Source organism: Oreochromis aureus, linkage group 14 (genome assembly GCF_013358895.1).
Source record: "Oreochromis aureus strain Israel breed Guangdong linkage group 14, ZZ_aureus, whole genome shotgun sequence".
Classification (NCBI taxonomy): Eukaryota; Metazoa; Chordata; class Actinopteri; order Cichliformes; family Cichlidae; genus Oreochromis; species Oreochromis aureus.
In genome coordinates, this window is record NC_052955.1 from 2261341 (window position 1) to 2278035 (window position 16695).

The following is a 16695-nucleotide window of genomic DNA, read 5'->3' on the forward strand; positions in this document are numbered from 1 at the left end:
CAAAGGTAACAACAGACACCTGAAGGTAAGGTGTTGGTAAAAACCTTCCTCATCAAGACGAAGTTTCTCAAGCCGTCCTCAGGATGATGTAAGCTCAAGACACCAAAACAACACCGAACACCGACCTGATGTTAATGCAGGTTTGATATGCAGCTAGAAAAAAAAACTTTAGGTTTTTGTTGATAAATAAGTGTTGATGAACTATTAAATCCTTGTTTAATACCAAAATTATCAGCAGACACCCAAAGCCATGATTTCATACCAGAGAAGGAAAGAGATGAATTGCTGACACTCTGTCCCCGATCAGAGGGGTTCGGTGTTTATCCAAAATCTACACAAACTCAGAGGCATCCTTAGCAACCCTCTTGTTGTTGTGATGAAAAAGGTCTTTACTGTGAAAAAACTTCTGTTTAATCTGCAGCAGACAGAACATTAAACATTCCTCCACCCTCCCACAGCCTGTAGGGACCTTGGCTCTAACCTTTGACCTCCACCACCTGACCTATGACTCGAGGGTCGTGCTGACTTTCAGTTTGTGAATCTGGGTTTCAGCAGAGGTCAGATTCTCCGGAGAAGTGAAAGCTCAGGTCTTTCTTCCCATCTCCTCATCTGGATCTGAGGTGACGGATTCGTGGAACAAAGATCAGGATGGATGGAGAAGTTTTCCCAGCTAATTCTGGAACATTTAAAAACTTTTAAAGCCTCCAGCAGCTTCGGGAAGTAGTGCCTGATCTTTGTACAAAATACAGTGCACAGTACAGCGTCTATAATCAAATAAAGAGCTCCACCTGGTGTCTGAACAGAGAACGGCACTGACTGTGCAGTGATGATAAGGAAGAAGAAAAAGCAGGAGAGAGAAGGACAAAGAGGAGCTACAAAACAGCTGGTTAAACTCTCCAGATACTAAGGAAAGGTGCCTCAGTGTATCCTTCATCATCTCCTTTAGCAAAGGAGACACTGGAGGATCCTTTGTGAAAGGAGAGGAGGTTAGACTGTCCCCCACCTTGACTTTAAACACGCTCTGAGCTTAAATAAAGAGAGTTACAGAGTTAAAGTTTCCCATCAAGGTCGAGGAAGAGTGGACCAGAAAAACTCAGGAGGGATTTTATTTTTGTGACCCAGGACAGAGGAGTGGAAACAAGGAGGTTAGGAAAGAAAAAGAGGAGATGAGAAGATAAAGAAGATGAGTCTTTTGTTACCTCAGCTTTTTTGCTCCCGCCATCTTTTTCTCCTTCCTCTCTTCTGTCCTCCTTTCCTTCTCCTCTATCCTTGCTTTCCCCTCATTCTGATCCTCTTTGTCCTGTCCTGGATCAAACTTGGGTGGAGGCGTTTCAAAAGTGCCTGATCTCCTCTCCTCTGCTTCCGATCCAGAATCAGAACTCTGATTGGAGGCTGTCAGCCCTTGTTCAGGATCTGGATCTAGCCGGATTACAGTGGGACTTTTTGGGGAGGCTTGGTTCTCCTCTCGAGTCAGAAACCGCTTGGAAACACCTCCTCCACTGTCAGCTCCGTTATTCCCTTCAGTTTGACCTCCAAAGCCTGCAGCCTTGGCAGGACCAGAGTCAGGGACCTTTGTGTCCTTCTCTCCATCAGCCTGAGCGGAAGTCGGGTTCGGGTCTGAAGGTTCAGGTGGAGGTTCGGGTGGAGGTGAGCTGGCAGCAGGTTTGGTGCTTCTCTGGGGGCTCAGAGCTGGTTGTGGTGGGACCCGGAGGGGTCTGAGGTGGACCGGGAACTCTGTCGGGTTGATGGATGTCAGCAGGTGTCCTGGTGCAGAAAGAGTTGCCATGGGCAGCTGACAGCGGTAACCATGGAAACCTCGTCTGCACACGCACCTGTTGAACCGTCGACACAGGGCCCCGTTACGGCAGGGAGGAGAACACCTGGCTGAAGAAGAAGCGCGCGTAATTAATAGAACATTACTGCAGCATAGACAGCAGTCAAATACCCTGATGTAACAAGGCGGGGCTGGTCTCACTGTGAAACCAGCAGCTCATTGGCTAATGGACCATCAGTCATAAGTCATTAGCTAATGAGCATACCACAAATAATCCTCCATTTGAAATGTAGACTTATTATTATTTAATGTGACCCACAACGAAAGACTGAGGCCCAAACTCAGCAGGGAGATGTCTACAGGGGTCAGCAAAAAGCTGTTTTCTATGTCTGTTTGCACAGTTATCGCCATCTGGTGGCTTTTAGGCAGAATGCAGCTGTAACACTCATCACAACGCACTTTGTAGGTGAAAGATGGGTCGGTAACATGATCAGGTGTAAAAAGAGCATGTTAAGGAGGCGGGGTTTCTCAGAAGGACAGATGAGCAGAGGCTGACCACTCTGCAAAAATCTGCGTCTTCAAACTAGAGCAGTTTCACAATAATGTTCCTCACTGTGAACATCTGTGAACATCCATACATATAGCACATATATAGCACATCTCATCATCGAGGGAAGCGAACCTGGAGGATTCTCTGTGAGCGTCAGCAGCACTGCATTAAAACATCAGCGCATGTGCTCAGGAACACTTCCAGAAACCAGCATCTGTGAGCAGTTCGGCCTGCAGGTTACTGCTGCGTCACGCAGAGAGGGGGGGCTGAGATTAAAACAGGTTTTTAACTCTGCAGTTTCTCAGGATAACCAGAGTTTTATTCTCTTTGGTTTGATCTGCATTTCCTGTCTGACAAACAGAAACTGTGAGTCTGCAGGCCAACCACTCAGAACAACGTGGCTCAGCACAAAACTTCACTCTGCACACCCTGAGCTGTGTGTGTGTGTGTGTGTGTGTGTGTGTGTGTGTGTGTGTGTGTGTGTGTGTGTGTGTGAGAAAGCGAGTTAGGGGCTAAATCTGTTTCTATTCACGAGTTTCTGCTTCAGACAATTCCCATAATCCCGTCCTGAAAGAAACCATTAGGATCTATGTGTGTAAAATTACTTTTATATGCAGCTAATCTGCACAGAATAACAACAACACACACACAGAGACGTGTATAATATAATATCCCATTATATCCTGCATGTTTTGTCTGGGACGTCATGATGAGGTTTCACAGTTTGATTTGTTTTTGCTGATATGAAGAGAGAAGCTGAAGAACAATCACCCAGTTTATTCTCCTCTGGTCTGAATGTGATCTGGACAAACAAATCAATCATGTGACCCTGTGACAGAGGGTGAAAATAAGTTGTTTGGTTTTAGCTAATAAATGCTAATCAAACTAATTAATGTCCACACGAGGCTGGCTTCAAATCTGAGTTCAACAGTGAGCGCTCAGTGTTTTTACGGACTCAGGAAGTGAATTTCTTGCTCATCGTCTCCACTAATGTTTCAGCAGCTTTTGCTGTTTCCATGTTAGCTTCGTTTATCAGCACCAGAGGTTTCCTTTGATTAACAGGAAGAAGCAGGTTCAGATTTTATGAATTAAAAATGAACTGTTAGCTTTGAGAAGCAACTCTGCTTTAAACTTTGTTCTGTGGGAGCGCCTGCAGGTCTGCAGGTGGAGCGCATAAATCCAGCTCTGCATGTGGACTCCACCACCCAGCATCATTTCACACTTTGAACTGTGATGCGCGCTGACAGCAGCTCCACCTGACCTGCATTATCAGACCCCTCTGTGCAGACTCAGCAGCTGGACGCTGGGTGGATGCTATGGGCATCCATCTGGGCTGCACCCTGAGGACCAAAATCAACCAAATCTGCAGATGGATCAGTGTGCATGTTTGTTGCAGGTGTGTGCTGCAGATTTGTTAAACTGCACAGCAAGATGAGTGATGGTGACTAAAATAAAGAACACTTCTAACACAATTCATGCTAGTGGTGGTTCCCTCATGTCATACTCACGTTTGGTGCATCCCCTGGTTTTAGGCGACAGCGTCCATCCAGCACAGCAGCGATCTCCACATACTCGAGGCCTGCAGAGAAAGGAGGCGTTTTAAACTTTAGCACTTGATTTAGAAGTAATAAAAGGTAAAAAACATTCCCTCCTTACAAACAGCCAGTCCGCTGTTTGCTGCTGGGTTCACTGTCCTCCAATAAAACATTTTAACATTCCCAGTAAACCGTTACCTCGCAGGTCTTCTGGAAAAAGGAGTCAATTCACAGACAAACCTTGGATCAAGAGCCGCTGCCCCTCATCAAAGTGACGGGCCAGTGTGACTCCACAGCTGTGTACAACAGGAAGTGTAAGGGAAACCAGAGAAAGGATTTGTTTGAAAGCTTAACACAAGCAGTCAGCTGATCAAGGGTGTTGGATCACCCTGCAGGGAAAACATGATCCCAAACAGCCAATCAGAGCCCTAAAGAGGCTAAATCCTGAGCATTAGGGTTCGTGTTTTGTTTCCGAGACAAATGCTCTAAATCCAAAACTGAGTCTGAGATTAATTCAAATCTAGAACGACGAAACCAAAGTGGAAATCACTCTAGAAACACTTCCCAAAGACAAAAGGTCTTTGTGAGTCTTTCTGGCATCGAGACCACTTAAATCCACCCAAGAACTCTTCCACACCAGGGGAGCTGGTTCTAGACTGTTGTCCAGCTGCGTTTCAGAGGAAAAGTGGTACAAAATGCTCCAAAACCAGAGATTAAATATCACTGAAGTGTATTTTACTCACATTCACATTAAAAGTGAAGAAACTGAGACAGCCTGAACAGCAAGTTTCCAAGAGGTCCCAAAACCAAGTCCTGAACTGGTCAAATTCAGTGCAACACAAGTTATGGAGTCAGTCTGAGGTCACACAAAGACCCGAAGATGGACAGCCTAAAAGTAAATGGTGCATATTTTTGATAGAGACATTTGTGTGTTAGACTACACTTTTGGGAAATGCCACTGATGTTTCTCCACTGAAAATAAGTGGAACTAGTTCTAGATTGTAAAGAACGCTGTGGGAGTCCTGGTAACTGTGGGAAGTTCTCCAATATTCATTAACAGAGAAAGTTCTGTCTCGGCAGCAACTTCACTGCAATCCTTTGAAGCCAAGTCCATAGAGCAGTCTGAAAACTGGTCTTTGTGCACCTGGAGACAGCTTCGAAAAACCAAACACCATCCAACATCAAATACTGATCCAGTTCTCGCTTTGCAGCTGAAAAACGCTTAAGAATAATCCGGGCTGCAGGCTTGCTTCAAGAACATCTCGGAATCGCAAGGAAGTGGATGTGGAGGGGAATGTGAGGGTATCTCTGTGACCCGGGTAAGTGGGAGAAAATTGATTATATAAATTGTTTAGGCTGGAGATCTTCTGATGTTCAGACATGAAAGCAACATGGCGGTCTGACGATATAACACTGACAGCGATGAATAAAGCGGGCTCGGGGCTTGGTTCGGGTTTCGGGGGCCGCGGCAGAGATGAGACGCTGTTTGTTAAATGTAGCCGAGCGAGTGTGGACACAGCTTCTCTGCAGAGGATTTAATCATTACTCACAGCGTACCGGTCGTATTGTAGCAGCACAGGAGGCCCCACTAACTCACACCGGGATCAGTGTGTGTCCAAACAAAGATTTAGCATTACCACACATACAGTCCTGAACCTGTATACACACAGACGGGTGAGTCCGGAGAGAGGGGCAGGGGTACAAGTTAGAGCAAAGACCCCTTCATACAGGCACGGCAGCTGATAGAAATAAGCACGTCGCAGGATTTCTGCTGGTTCACCAGATTAAATTTAAGACTTTAAGACCTTTAATACAAAGACATTCGAAGGATTTCCCTGAGTCTGCAAAGCACGACAAAAAGCTCAGCTTAAATACGTTTTGTTGATGCTTTCACCTGCAGCCTTAGAGTAACACAATCATCGAATAATCCCCAAATTATTCAAACTGCAGAATAATCTGAAGTGTCGAATCATTTCCAGAACCATATTTCTATGAGCTACGGTTTAAAATAATCCTTCTTTATCTTATACTGGAACTGTGTCCTCTCTCTGAAACAAGTGTTTTAGCTTCTCCCACTTTAAAACAGCTTTCACCTGATCAAATATGATGATCCACAATAGCCAGCAAGTGAAAGGAAGACGGCGCAAGACGGACGAAAGCGAAAGCATTTGCCAAGAATGTTTTCATTAATCAGGTTAATCAATAGTAAATCGAAACACATTCAGTTTAGTAGAAACACATCAGAAGCTAAAAATAAGAAATCTTTCCTCAGGAAAGTGACTGAGAACAAATCGTTCTACAAACAGAGTAACGACCCTTCTCCAGGTCATGCGTGCACATGCAGACAGCGTTTCATTTTGCAGCAGCTTTTATAAAATTAACTGTTTCTCAAACAACTAATCAGTCATCTAATCGCTGCACTTTAAGGAAACGAGGGATTGATGAAGTTAAGCTGACAACAATAACACGGTGATGGGGACGAAGCACAGTGCTGAGTCTTATATTTTCATTACAAGCGGTTCTGTTAAAATGACTACAACCTGCGCCACGTCAGGTGAAGGGGGAGGGGCATAAACACACACACGGTTGTTTCACTGACTTTTTGGGGACATTATCCCAGAGTTCTACCAACACCAAAGACCTACAAGAATGACCCAGAAGTCAGGAAGGAGCCAGAGTCGGGTCGAGCCAGGGAGTTCACAGCTTCTCTGAAACCACGAGCCTGTGTTTGCTTCCTACGCTCTCAGACACTTTGAGCTTCAAAGAATCTCTCCTTTAGCCTTCAGACACTAAGCAGCCTGTTGGCCTCCACATTTCATCCACAAAGAAAACTACAAACACAAAGCTCGCCCTCAGTCAGTCTGAGCTTTCTCTGCTCTGACGGGACGGTCGATTAGTGACAAAAAAATCAAGTGCTATAAAAGAAACCACAGAAATGTGCTGGAGAAGCTGAGAAGGGTGGATAAAACGTTTTATTTATTAACGTGGAGGTTTTTTGGTATTTCCTGTCGTACATCTCCTGTTCCAGAGGGAAACGCTCATTTTAAACATGACCAAAATTTTAAATACTACAAGCTCTAAATACCCAGTTTATTACAGTTTTTTCTACTCTTGGATCTGTGAGGTCATAGAAAAGGTATAGCTCTAGTACGGTCACCTCATGTTGAGAAGCTCTGCCCACCTAATATCTATGAGGGGCAGCCAATCAGAAGAAAGATCCTTTGTGGGGACAGAAATGAAAACGGCTTGTTTCAGATAGAGAATGAACTGACGGGCTGCATCAAGGCCCAGAACGACATAAAGAGGGATTATTTTAAACTGTGACTCATGCAAAGCTGCTCTAACAGAAAAAAGTATGGAACTGAAATGAGCAGTATAGATCGACACAGAAACACTGTCAATATGTGTGCTAATAACACATCTATACAAAGAAACTTAATATAAGCAGGAAAATGTAAAAGTATCGATACAGGACAAAAGTAAGCACAGCGTTGAGCATTTAATTACACAAATAAAATAAAACAAAAACTCTACTTTCTGATTGATACATGGACGCAGAGCAGAGCTGCTGTCGTTAAACTGATCTATGCTGGTTTTAGTCGCAGCAGCTTCTTCTTCTGTTTGAGATTAAACTCCTTCAGCAGCAGACAGACGGGTGCTGTTCTGCACGCTAAACATTAATCTGTCATCTGTCAGACAGCATCTCCACCATCAGCAGATGTTGCTGTAATGTGGTTCCTGCTGCAGACACTCGGGTCATTCAATGTGCAGCATGTGCACGATAAGAAAAGAAAAATGTGTTCAAACTAAAGTTGGACTTTGTGATGTCTGGCAGATTCACAGCAGAACTTCTTTGATTTGTACAGAAAATCTTTAAAGGATTTTGACTTTTGAACAAACAAATGTTTGCTGCTGAAATTAATGCAACTCTGCAATAAGCAGCATTTTCTTCTTCTGTGGTTTTATGTAGGAGACCCTCTGCAGACTCAGCAGAAGAAGACTTTTAATGTATTTATCTCACAGCAAACAAACAATGTTTGTTATAAAGAGTTTGTCAGGAGCAAAGTGGCAGGATTTTGGTTTCCCTGCAGATGCTAATGTATGTGAACACGAACAGCAGAGGACGCTGGATTATTCTCCAGCCTCTGTCCTTAAAGACTGAGTCTCAGAAACTCCCCACCTTCTTCTGATTGGCCAGCTTCTGGAAGCCTACCAATCTCACTGCCACAGGAGTGACTATATTCATGACAATATCACCAACTCGCACTCTCCCATTTTACCTGAGCACACCTGCACTTCACCACACAATAACACACAAAATTACACCACCTTAAATCACATGTTGAAGGTCATGTGATCACATCACGTGACAACAATTTCCACTCAAATTTAAAAGATCATTTTATGGGTCACAGCACCAAAAACAAAACCTGCAAGCAAATCAGCTTTACGTGGACCGTGGGACCAAAAAACGTCGTGTGTACGTTTGATCATTTAAAGCGTTTGGAGAGCGTGACGCTAAATCGGCGCCACTTCCTCTGACAGTACGCTGAAGCCAACGAGGCCTGCTTCTTCACACAAACATGTCTGCTTTCCGCCTTTAAACCGGCTCTGTTTAAACACGCACTATTTATAAGGACGATAACCCCGACCTGAGCCTGAATCTACCCCTAAACCTGCACTGTCAATGCGCGCACGCACGCACGCACACACGCACACACACACATATTCCTGAGCTGCCTTACGGTCACACTACATCACAGACAGGTAGACCAGATGCTCTCAGCCATGTTGTTCAGGGTGATCCAGCTGTTTTAATGTGTGCAGCAGCCTCACCTGAGGCCTGCACGATGAAGCAGGACTTTGGTCTTATCCATTAATATGAATTTGCTTATTTTTCAAAAATAAGAACAGCATCACACGTTTTGGATTGAATATGAACAGAGACATCAAACATCTAGTTTGATAAAAATATTTTTGAGCTTCAATATCTGTGAATCTGTTCACATGATGTCGACTGTTTTAAAGATTTTCTAGATTGTGTGTGTGAGAAGCTGGAAATCAGATATCAGTCCCCTCCTGCAAACTTGAGCTGCCTACAGGTGTCCAAATCCACCTTCAAGCATCCAGCTCTACGTGCCCGAAACGTCCCACAAACATCTGTGCATTCTCCTGATGGGAGGTGATCAGCTCCTCCCAGACCTAGGTCAGGGCATCCGTGAGCTCCTGCGGTGCGATACACAAACCTCACCTCTGGATTCAGGTCTGAGGAGCATGAGCGCCGATCGGTGGCATCAATGCCTTCGTCATTAAAGAAATGCCTGCACTCTCTGAGGCCAGGCATCGTCCTCCACCAGAAGGAGCCCAGGGCCCACTGCAGGTGCACCAGGCCTGACAGAGTCTGAGGATGTCATCCTGGTTTCCAAGGGCACTCAGGTACCGGTAGCTAACACCCAGAGGTCTGTGGGACCATCCGAGGATATTCCTCCCCAGGGTGCCGAGCCGGTCCTGCTGGATGTGGCTGAAGGCGTCGTAACTTTCACTGCGGCGTCTCCAGACTCTGTCTCTTGTGCTCAGTGTGAGCCTGCTCTCATCCACCAGAGCTGGACCTGTTGGTTCTGCACAGTGCTGTGAACAAAGGTTCCCGTGCAGCAGGTTTGGCCCTCCTGCAGTCTGATTCTGACAGTCAGTCGGTCAGAAACGTGCACGAGGAGCATGATGGAGGTCTTACTGTAGCACTCGTGCAGTGCTCCTCCTGCTCCTCAGGGAGATGCTCTTCTACAGCTCCCGTGGACACAGAGGAGGAGCTGGTGCACCTGTGCAGCAGGTCCCAGCAGCTGGATGACACCAGCAGAGCACAAAGCAGAACTAGAGAGAAATCAGTCAGGATGAGTAATACCTGCACAACCACTCACCTGAGGGTCACACCTGCACAGCCTGAAGCTGAAGTCATGTTGTGTCTGTGATGATAGAGATTTAAACAGCAGACAGCACACCTGCGGGACAAGCCAACACAAAGCACACAACCAAAGCTCCTCACTCAGCTGAGCCTTCCTGTCCTGCTGCCTGTTTACACACAGGTGTGACGTCACCACGACCAGGACACACAAAGTTTTTTGTTCTCTCCTCTCAGATGATTTCAGACGAACTGAGCCGCAGACCGACAGCAGCCCGGCTGATTATAAGTGAATTATTTGGGTTGTTGGTGTGCAGTGGATTGTGATGGTCATATGTGCGGTGCTCACCCTCTCGGAGCTGCCCTCCGGCGGTCCCCGGACTTCCCCCCGCTCCCCCGCGGTGCTGCCGTAGTTGTGCCCGCGCTCAGCCTTCTCCCCCCGGTCGGGCTCCTCTCCAGCCCCGCGTGCTGTTGTGCGTGCCCGGCGGGCTGCAGTGCCGCGGAGCAGAGCGCTGCAGCCCAGCAGGTCCAGAGGCAGAGCTCACAGAGACGCATGTTCCCCGCAGGAGCTCCGAGATCAGCTGCAGCTGAGAGGTTCAGGCTCTCTGTGAGTGTGGGACATCCGAACACCCACAGTCGCTGCTGCTGCCAGCCAGCTGGAAGAGAGCAGCAGCCGAGCAGCCAATGAGAGGCCAGAGGCGGGCGAAGGAGCCAAGGAGGGAAGGGAAGGAGGGAGAGGAGTGTGCTGTGAAGAGCCTGTGCGGATGGTCTTCTGCGGTGGCTGTTCTCTGGCAGCAGAGGGTGCCATCACGGACACCTGAGTGTGCGTGTGTGTGTTAACCTGCTTTTAACATCTCGCCCTTAATGCAGTGATCTCTGCTTTCACTCTATTTCCTGGTCATGTCCACTTTTCAACCAATCAGGATTCAGCCTGTGCATCATTGTAGGGTCTTCACCTCACAATAAGCTTTTTTGAGGAGGCCAAAGAGCTTATTGTGATTTGGTGCTACATAAAAAACTGAACTGAATGCGCTGTCAGCCTTCTGCAGAACTGCACGCGAGCACGTCTGCTTCGGCTGCACACCTGTCTGCGCAGACAAATAAGACACAAATGCAGCACCGTAACTTCAACATTACTGTGTTAGCTGTCAGCAGCCTGGGATCAACAAATAGTTCTTAAGTCTTTTATCAAATACACGTTTTACTTGTTTTATGACATGTAACCTCAGTTTCTGTCAGGATGAAGATGAAACATCACTTATTCAGACGCTCCTCTGTGTGTCAGTGAGTGACAGACTCACAAGGTTATGCTCACTTATTTAAGTTAAGATCAGACTGAGATCTGACCGGGGATTTTCCTGGCTATGGATCCAAAATACTGATCTGTGACGTGGACAGCTGGAGGAGTTATGGATGGACTCTCTAGTCGAGCACTCAAAGCACTTTATACAGCATGCCTCATTCACACAGGCACATTTGCTTTTCCCACCTAAGTGCTTTCCAACATTCACACTCCAATGGATGCATCAGTATCTTGCCCAAGGATCCTTTGGCTGGTGCAGTCAGGGATAGACCACCAACCTTCTGATTAGCAGATGAACACACACACTCTCTGCTGGTCCACAGAACACTTGCTGCTGGTCACTGTTTGTCAATGTTCTTTATTATTTCACAGAAACATGTAAAACATAATTAAATAAAACCTAATGTAGCAAAATTTGTGCAACTGCTAAAACTTTAGGTCCTTATAAACGTAACGATGCTATGGAAACGAAGTTGTCTTTTTTTAAAGCTTCCTTCACAGACTTCCGGACATTTTGAAGCTTTTGTTTTGAAAGCAGCGGCCGGAAGTACGTTGTGTGTAGCCGTGTGTTGCTAATGCAGGGCTAGCTCTGAGGCTGCAGATGAAGAACAGTTCCTGCTGCAAAAGAAGCGACAGCAGGTCTTTAGCACAGTTTGGCCCGCTTTAATAATCGTGTCGGTTAAACCCGGACTGGGTCAGCTCACACACCCAGACACGGACACCCGGACACGGAGAGCTGGGGCAGGAGCGGCGGTTCGCTCAGGTATCCGGGTTAGTTAGCTTGTTGCGGGGCAGCGGGATGGATCTGTTCGACGATCTGCCGGAACCGACTCAGACCTCCGGTGAGTTAACGGGAAGATTTAACCTTATCAGCGGGGCTAAGGATCCATCAGAGAGCCGAGTGAGCTAACGTTAGCGTTACTGCTGCGGGAGCCGTGCTTCAGTTCACACCCCACAGATATGACTGATCGATTACGCATCGATTTATCGGTCAGCAGCTGCAGGTTTCATTAGCTCAGCAACAGTTTTTCACCTCCAAAAGGTGAAATCTGACTTTAAAAGCCCTAAATAGCCAGCACAGCACCGGGAAAATGAAAAGTGACGTATTTCCTTGCATAACGTGGTTTTAGTGAATTTTTTTCCCCCCCCAAAACTCGATATATCCGCGTAAACTCGCAGTTATTGATCTCTTTGATTATTAACAACTGGTGTCAGCGAGGAACAGCCAGACAGGTTGTCTCTGTGACATCTGAACACCAACAGCCGCTGGTGCTGTTGTCTCTGAGTCATCATCATCTTATCATCTGCCTCCATCTCACCCTGCCCCTCCATACTCCTCTGCACATGCCCAGACCATCTCATCCTGTCCTCTAACTTTGATGCTCCTGGCCTCACTTTCCACATCAGTCACTGCTCTTTACCAGTTCCTGCTGTCACTTCCACACTCCTACCTTTCTTTCTGTCTCGCTGCCCTCAAACACACCTTCCTCCTCCTCCATCTTTATCCAGCAGGAGGATATTTTCTATCCTCCTGCTGGATAGATGTGGAGTGTTTGACTTTGGTGATGTTAGACTGTGATGAATGCAGGAACAAATGCAGGTAAATGGCGAGGGTTGTGTCAGGAAGGACATCGGGCTAATATTTGATGTGATTCCTCCTCAGGTCCTGCTCCAGCAGCGCTCACAACTCCACCCCAAACCACCAGAGAAGAAGAGGAGGAGGAGAAAAGGTTGAAACGGAAACGAGATGAAGCACACAGGAAGGAGGAGGAGGTCAAGAAAGTTTGCAAAGAAGGTCTTCAGCTGTTCCACCACAATGTTTGTTTGCTTCTTTTCCTCCAATCAGACGCGAGCACACGTGAATACGACTCGCAGAGGCGAGGGCGCACGCCGCCGTCTCACGTTCTCTTTGTGTGTCTAGGCCTACCAGTGCTCAGAGGATACGTGGCGGCAAGACGTGGCGAGCGTGAGGAGATGCAGGACGCTCATGTGCTGCTGCCGGACATGAGCGGGTGTCTGTCCACACTGCCAGGAAACGTGTAAGAGGAAGCCACGCCCACCAACCATGATCGGTCACGGCTCCTCTGTGTCGTCTCTCTGACGTCATGTCTTTGTCTGCAGGTCCCGTGTGTCGTACTTCGCCGTGTTCGACGGCCACGGCGGCGCTCGAGCCTCTCAATTTGCCGCTGAGAACCTCCATCACACTCTCGCCAAGAAGTTCCCCACAGGTGAGTTTCCTCCACGCTGTTCACGACCCGCAGTGGTCAATCCCCTCGCTCTTATTTTGAAAGTCCAGTCGCTGCTGTCTCCTGTTTCCCTGCTTACCGGCTGGCTGTGTGGTCATAGACGTGATTGGATGGATGACGGATAAGGCAGCTGCTTGTTTTAATGCCACAGTAATAACAGTGATGTTAAAACTGTGAAAACTGACATAAATCACGTTTAATTATTAGAAGAATTAAACTGCTTTAATATCACGTCATGTCCACAAGAGGGCGCACTAGTCCAGAGAGACCCAGAGTCACCTGTAAGTTTACTTTGACATAAAGTGTGTGAGAGCCATGGTGCCTTCTCATTGGTTAAAGCGCGTCGTCTCTTTCAGGAGATGCTGAAAACGCAGACAAGCTGATTAAGAGGTGTCTCCTGGACACGTTCAAGCAGACCGACGAAGACTTCCTGAAGAAGGCCTCGAGCCAGTAAGACTCTGAGCGTCAGTGTGCCGCAGCTGTTTTTAAATGTGGAGCAGGAAAAGTTGACGAGCTGTTTGTGTGGACAGGAAACCGGCGTGGAAGGACGGCTCCACGGCCACGTGCGTGCTGGTGGTGGACGACATGGTGTACGTGGCCAACCTGGGAGACAGCAGGGTGAGTCGGGCGTTTCTTCACCTCCACCCGCGCTTCTTTTTCCTCCTGTCTTAAACTTCCTGCTGTGCCGTGTCTGCAGGCAGTGATGTGTCGGATGGAGGCGGCGGCAGACGGACAGAGGAGGTCGGTGACTCTGGCGCTCAGTAAGGAGCACAACCCGACCATCTACGAGGAGAGGATGAGGATCCAGAGAGCCGGCGGCACCGTCAGGTCCGAACCCTCACCGTCCTCCACCCGCGCCTCTCTGATTACGAACCCCGGCCTCAGCTAACGGCGATGTGTTCGTGTCTCTGCAGGGACGGCCGCGTGCTCGGTGTCCTGGAGGTGTCTCGCTCCATCGGGGACGGTCAGTACAAACGCTGTGGCGTCATTTCAACCCCCGACCTGAGGAGGTGTCAGCTCACGCCCAATGACAGGTAAGGAGAGACCAATCGGTGCTCCACGAATGTAGAAACAGAATCATGACGTTTAAAACGGCTGTTGGTGATTAAATATCTCCCACCTGGTCTGTATCTCTGATCAGAGCTCAGAGTGTACCTGAGCTCACCTGAGCATCAGTGTAGTGACAGTGAAGGTGGAGCTACATCAGTGCACGGGCTGTTGGGGCCAATGAGAGAGTGATGGAGAGTTCACTCACTAGAAATAAAACGTGTTTAATACATAAGATGCTGCACAGTGGAAACAGCTGGATTTAGACCTAAACAGCTTCGGTTTGCTGTGATCTGGGAGTCGCCCAGGTGTGTGAGGACCGTCTCTGCTCTCTGCAGGTTCATCATCCTGGCCTGTGACGGCCTGTTCAAAGTGTTCTCAGCCGACGAAGCCGTGAAGTTCGTCCTCGGTGTCCTCCAGGTATCAGCCCGTCCTCTTTAACACCACAAATCACATGTTAATACAAACTGCACATCACTGTGTCAGGAGGAAGTGCGATGGATGAGTCTGACAAAATAAGAGCGCAGTCAGCGTGTCTGCAGATTAGCTTCATGTAACTTTGGATTGACCCGAAGTGTTTTTCACCTGTGTAGGTGTAATCTGTGCAGTCACCCAGGTAATCTAAGGAGCTCAGGAAGAAAAGCGACTGTTTCTTTAAGTTTCATGAAGACGTTTGACCTCTCACTGTAGGATGGTGAAAGCTGGACCCTTAATCGAATCGAGGAGGGGCCCGAGGGTCCATCTTTCACCATCTCACAGTGAGAGGTGAGACGTCTTCATGAAACTTAAAGAAACAGTCGCTTTTCTTTCCGAGCTCCTTTAGTCTGCATGTTCAGTCGAGGCTCTGCTTCATAGTTTAGACTTATATGTGTGTTTTTAAAAAAGAGACTGTATGCAAAAGATGGAGACACCCACTGTGATGTCACCCACTGGTTTTGGCCTTAATCCAGTTAAACAGGTGAGTTATAAACATGCTCATTCCTGCTGTGGTGAAGTTTACGGGGACTGACCTGGTGGACGTTAGAGGAACTGCAGTGTGTTTTAACCAGGAAATGTCCCGACAGTCGGAATATTCTGCTGGGTGACCTTCATCCTCCTCTTCATACCTATAGGAGGGGAGCGAGGAGAAGGGGGCGGGGCAGATGGAGGAGGAGCGGCGGTTCGAGGCCGCCTGTCAGCAGCTGGCAAGTGAGGCGGTCAGACGAGGCTGCGCTGACAACGTCACTGTGATCCTGGTTTCTATTGGCTATTGAACACATCATCATCCTCATCTTTGTTTCAGTGTGGCTGATGTAACGTCCGCTTGTTTTACAATAAAAAATGTTTTATTTTCCGTCTCCATCAGCTGATTTGTCCCATCAGTGTTTGAATTTGTTAACTTTCTCAACACAAACGCGACATGAAGAGGAAACGCATCAGACCGTGCAGCCCGATCATTAAACACCTAGCAGGTACCCTTTTTTTTTCTTCTGTGAAGCAACAAAAAATCCAGCTGGATGAAGAAAACAACATTTGTACGCCATTTTTTTCTGCCAATAAACAAGAAACGAAAGGTGAAATTATGCTGGTCAAAGCCAAATGTTTCACTTGTCACTCGGCCTTGAAAGATTACATGCCTTCGTCAGGCGGTCGCACTTTTCTCCTCCTCCTCCTCCTCTCCCTTAGCTTCCCTGCTTAGCCTCTTGTGTCCTTGTCTAATTTCGTGTTTTTTGTATTACTTTTCCCTGGAACACTCTCTCACAGTCTGTTCTCTAAAACCTAAAAGAGGAATTATGGATTGGATCAACTGGTCCCTGAATGCAATTGACACCCTTTTCTCAACGAGAAGTCTGGGCTCGGGTGAGCCTGAGTGCTGAAGATATCTACCTATTCAGAACCATGGTAACAGGGTTCTTGCTGATCGGAGCTGGCTTGGCCCTGGCTTATCAAAGAATTAAGGAAGCAGAACCGGCTGTTCAAACCCTCACAAGGCTGCCCGCTGGTATTGAAACGATGGGACGAGGCGTGAGGTCTCAAAATGGGCTCATTGAGTGCAGCACGGATAAGATCTTGGAGAAGCTCACGGCTGCCGTGAATACTCAGAACAAGACCTCTGAGCGCAAACTGGATCACATCTTGGAGAAGCTCACTGCGGTCGTGAGTTCTCAGAATCGGCTCTTTGAGCACAAGAATGACAACATCACGGAGCGTAAGTCTGATAACATCATGGAGAAGCTCGCGGCTCTCCAACGGCAGATTGAGAGACCAGTGTCGGAGTGTTAGAACAGCTTTGAAATTCATATGAGTTGTTCGCAGTAAAGTTAAAACCACCATCACTTCATGCGGATACCCTCTCGGCACCAGC

General features: G+C 47.4%; 2 protein-coding genes across 4 annotated transcripts in view; one reads left to right on the top strand and one right to left on the bottom strand.

Annotated features, from left to right (window-relative positions):
- LOC120432797 overlaps window positions 1-10563 on the bottom strand; it is a 15786-nt gene extending 5223 nt beyond the window's left edge. Inside the window, exons 1-4 of the mRNA XM_039598003.1 lie at window positions 10512-10563; window positions 10105-10411; window positions 3833-3903; window positions 1200-1884 (exon numbers count right to left, since the gene is read on the bottom strand). Coding sequence (XP_039453937.1) covers window positions 1200-1884; window positions 3833-3903; window positions 10105-10411; window positions 10512-10563 — 1115 coding nt within the window. The remainder of the gene's footprint in view (window positions 1-1199; window positions 1885-3832; window positions 3904-10104; window positions 10412-10511) is intronic.
- Window positions 10564-11583: 1020 nt separating this feature from the next.
- On the top strand, window positions 11584-15684 carry LOC116329786 (integrin-linked kinase-associated serine/threonine phosphatase). 3 transcript variants are annotated; one of them, XM_031751869.2, is made up of 10 exons: window positions 11584-11900; window positions 12722-12853; window positions 12980-13097; window positions 13180-13286; window positions 13661-13754; window positions 13835-13922; window positions 14002-14132; window positions 14219-14338; window positions 14690-14771; window positions 15464-15684. In XM_031751869.2, exons 1-10 carry the CDS (start codon window positions 11858-11860, stop codon window positions 15602-15604), a joined length of 1056 nt encoding a protein of 351 aa, XP_031607729.1. In that variant the 5' UTR covers window positions 11584-11857; the 3' UTR covers window positions 15605-15684. The 3 variants fall into 3 exon arrangements, with proteins under 3 accessions (XP_031607729.1, XP_031607733.1, XP_031607731.1); XM_031751873.2 differs by having other exon boundaries at window positions 11640-11821; XM_031751871.2 differs by lacking the exon at window positions 11584-11900 and having other exon boundaries at window positions 12722-12876.
- The last annotated feature ends 1011 nt before the right edge of the window (window positions 15685-16695 follow it).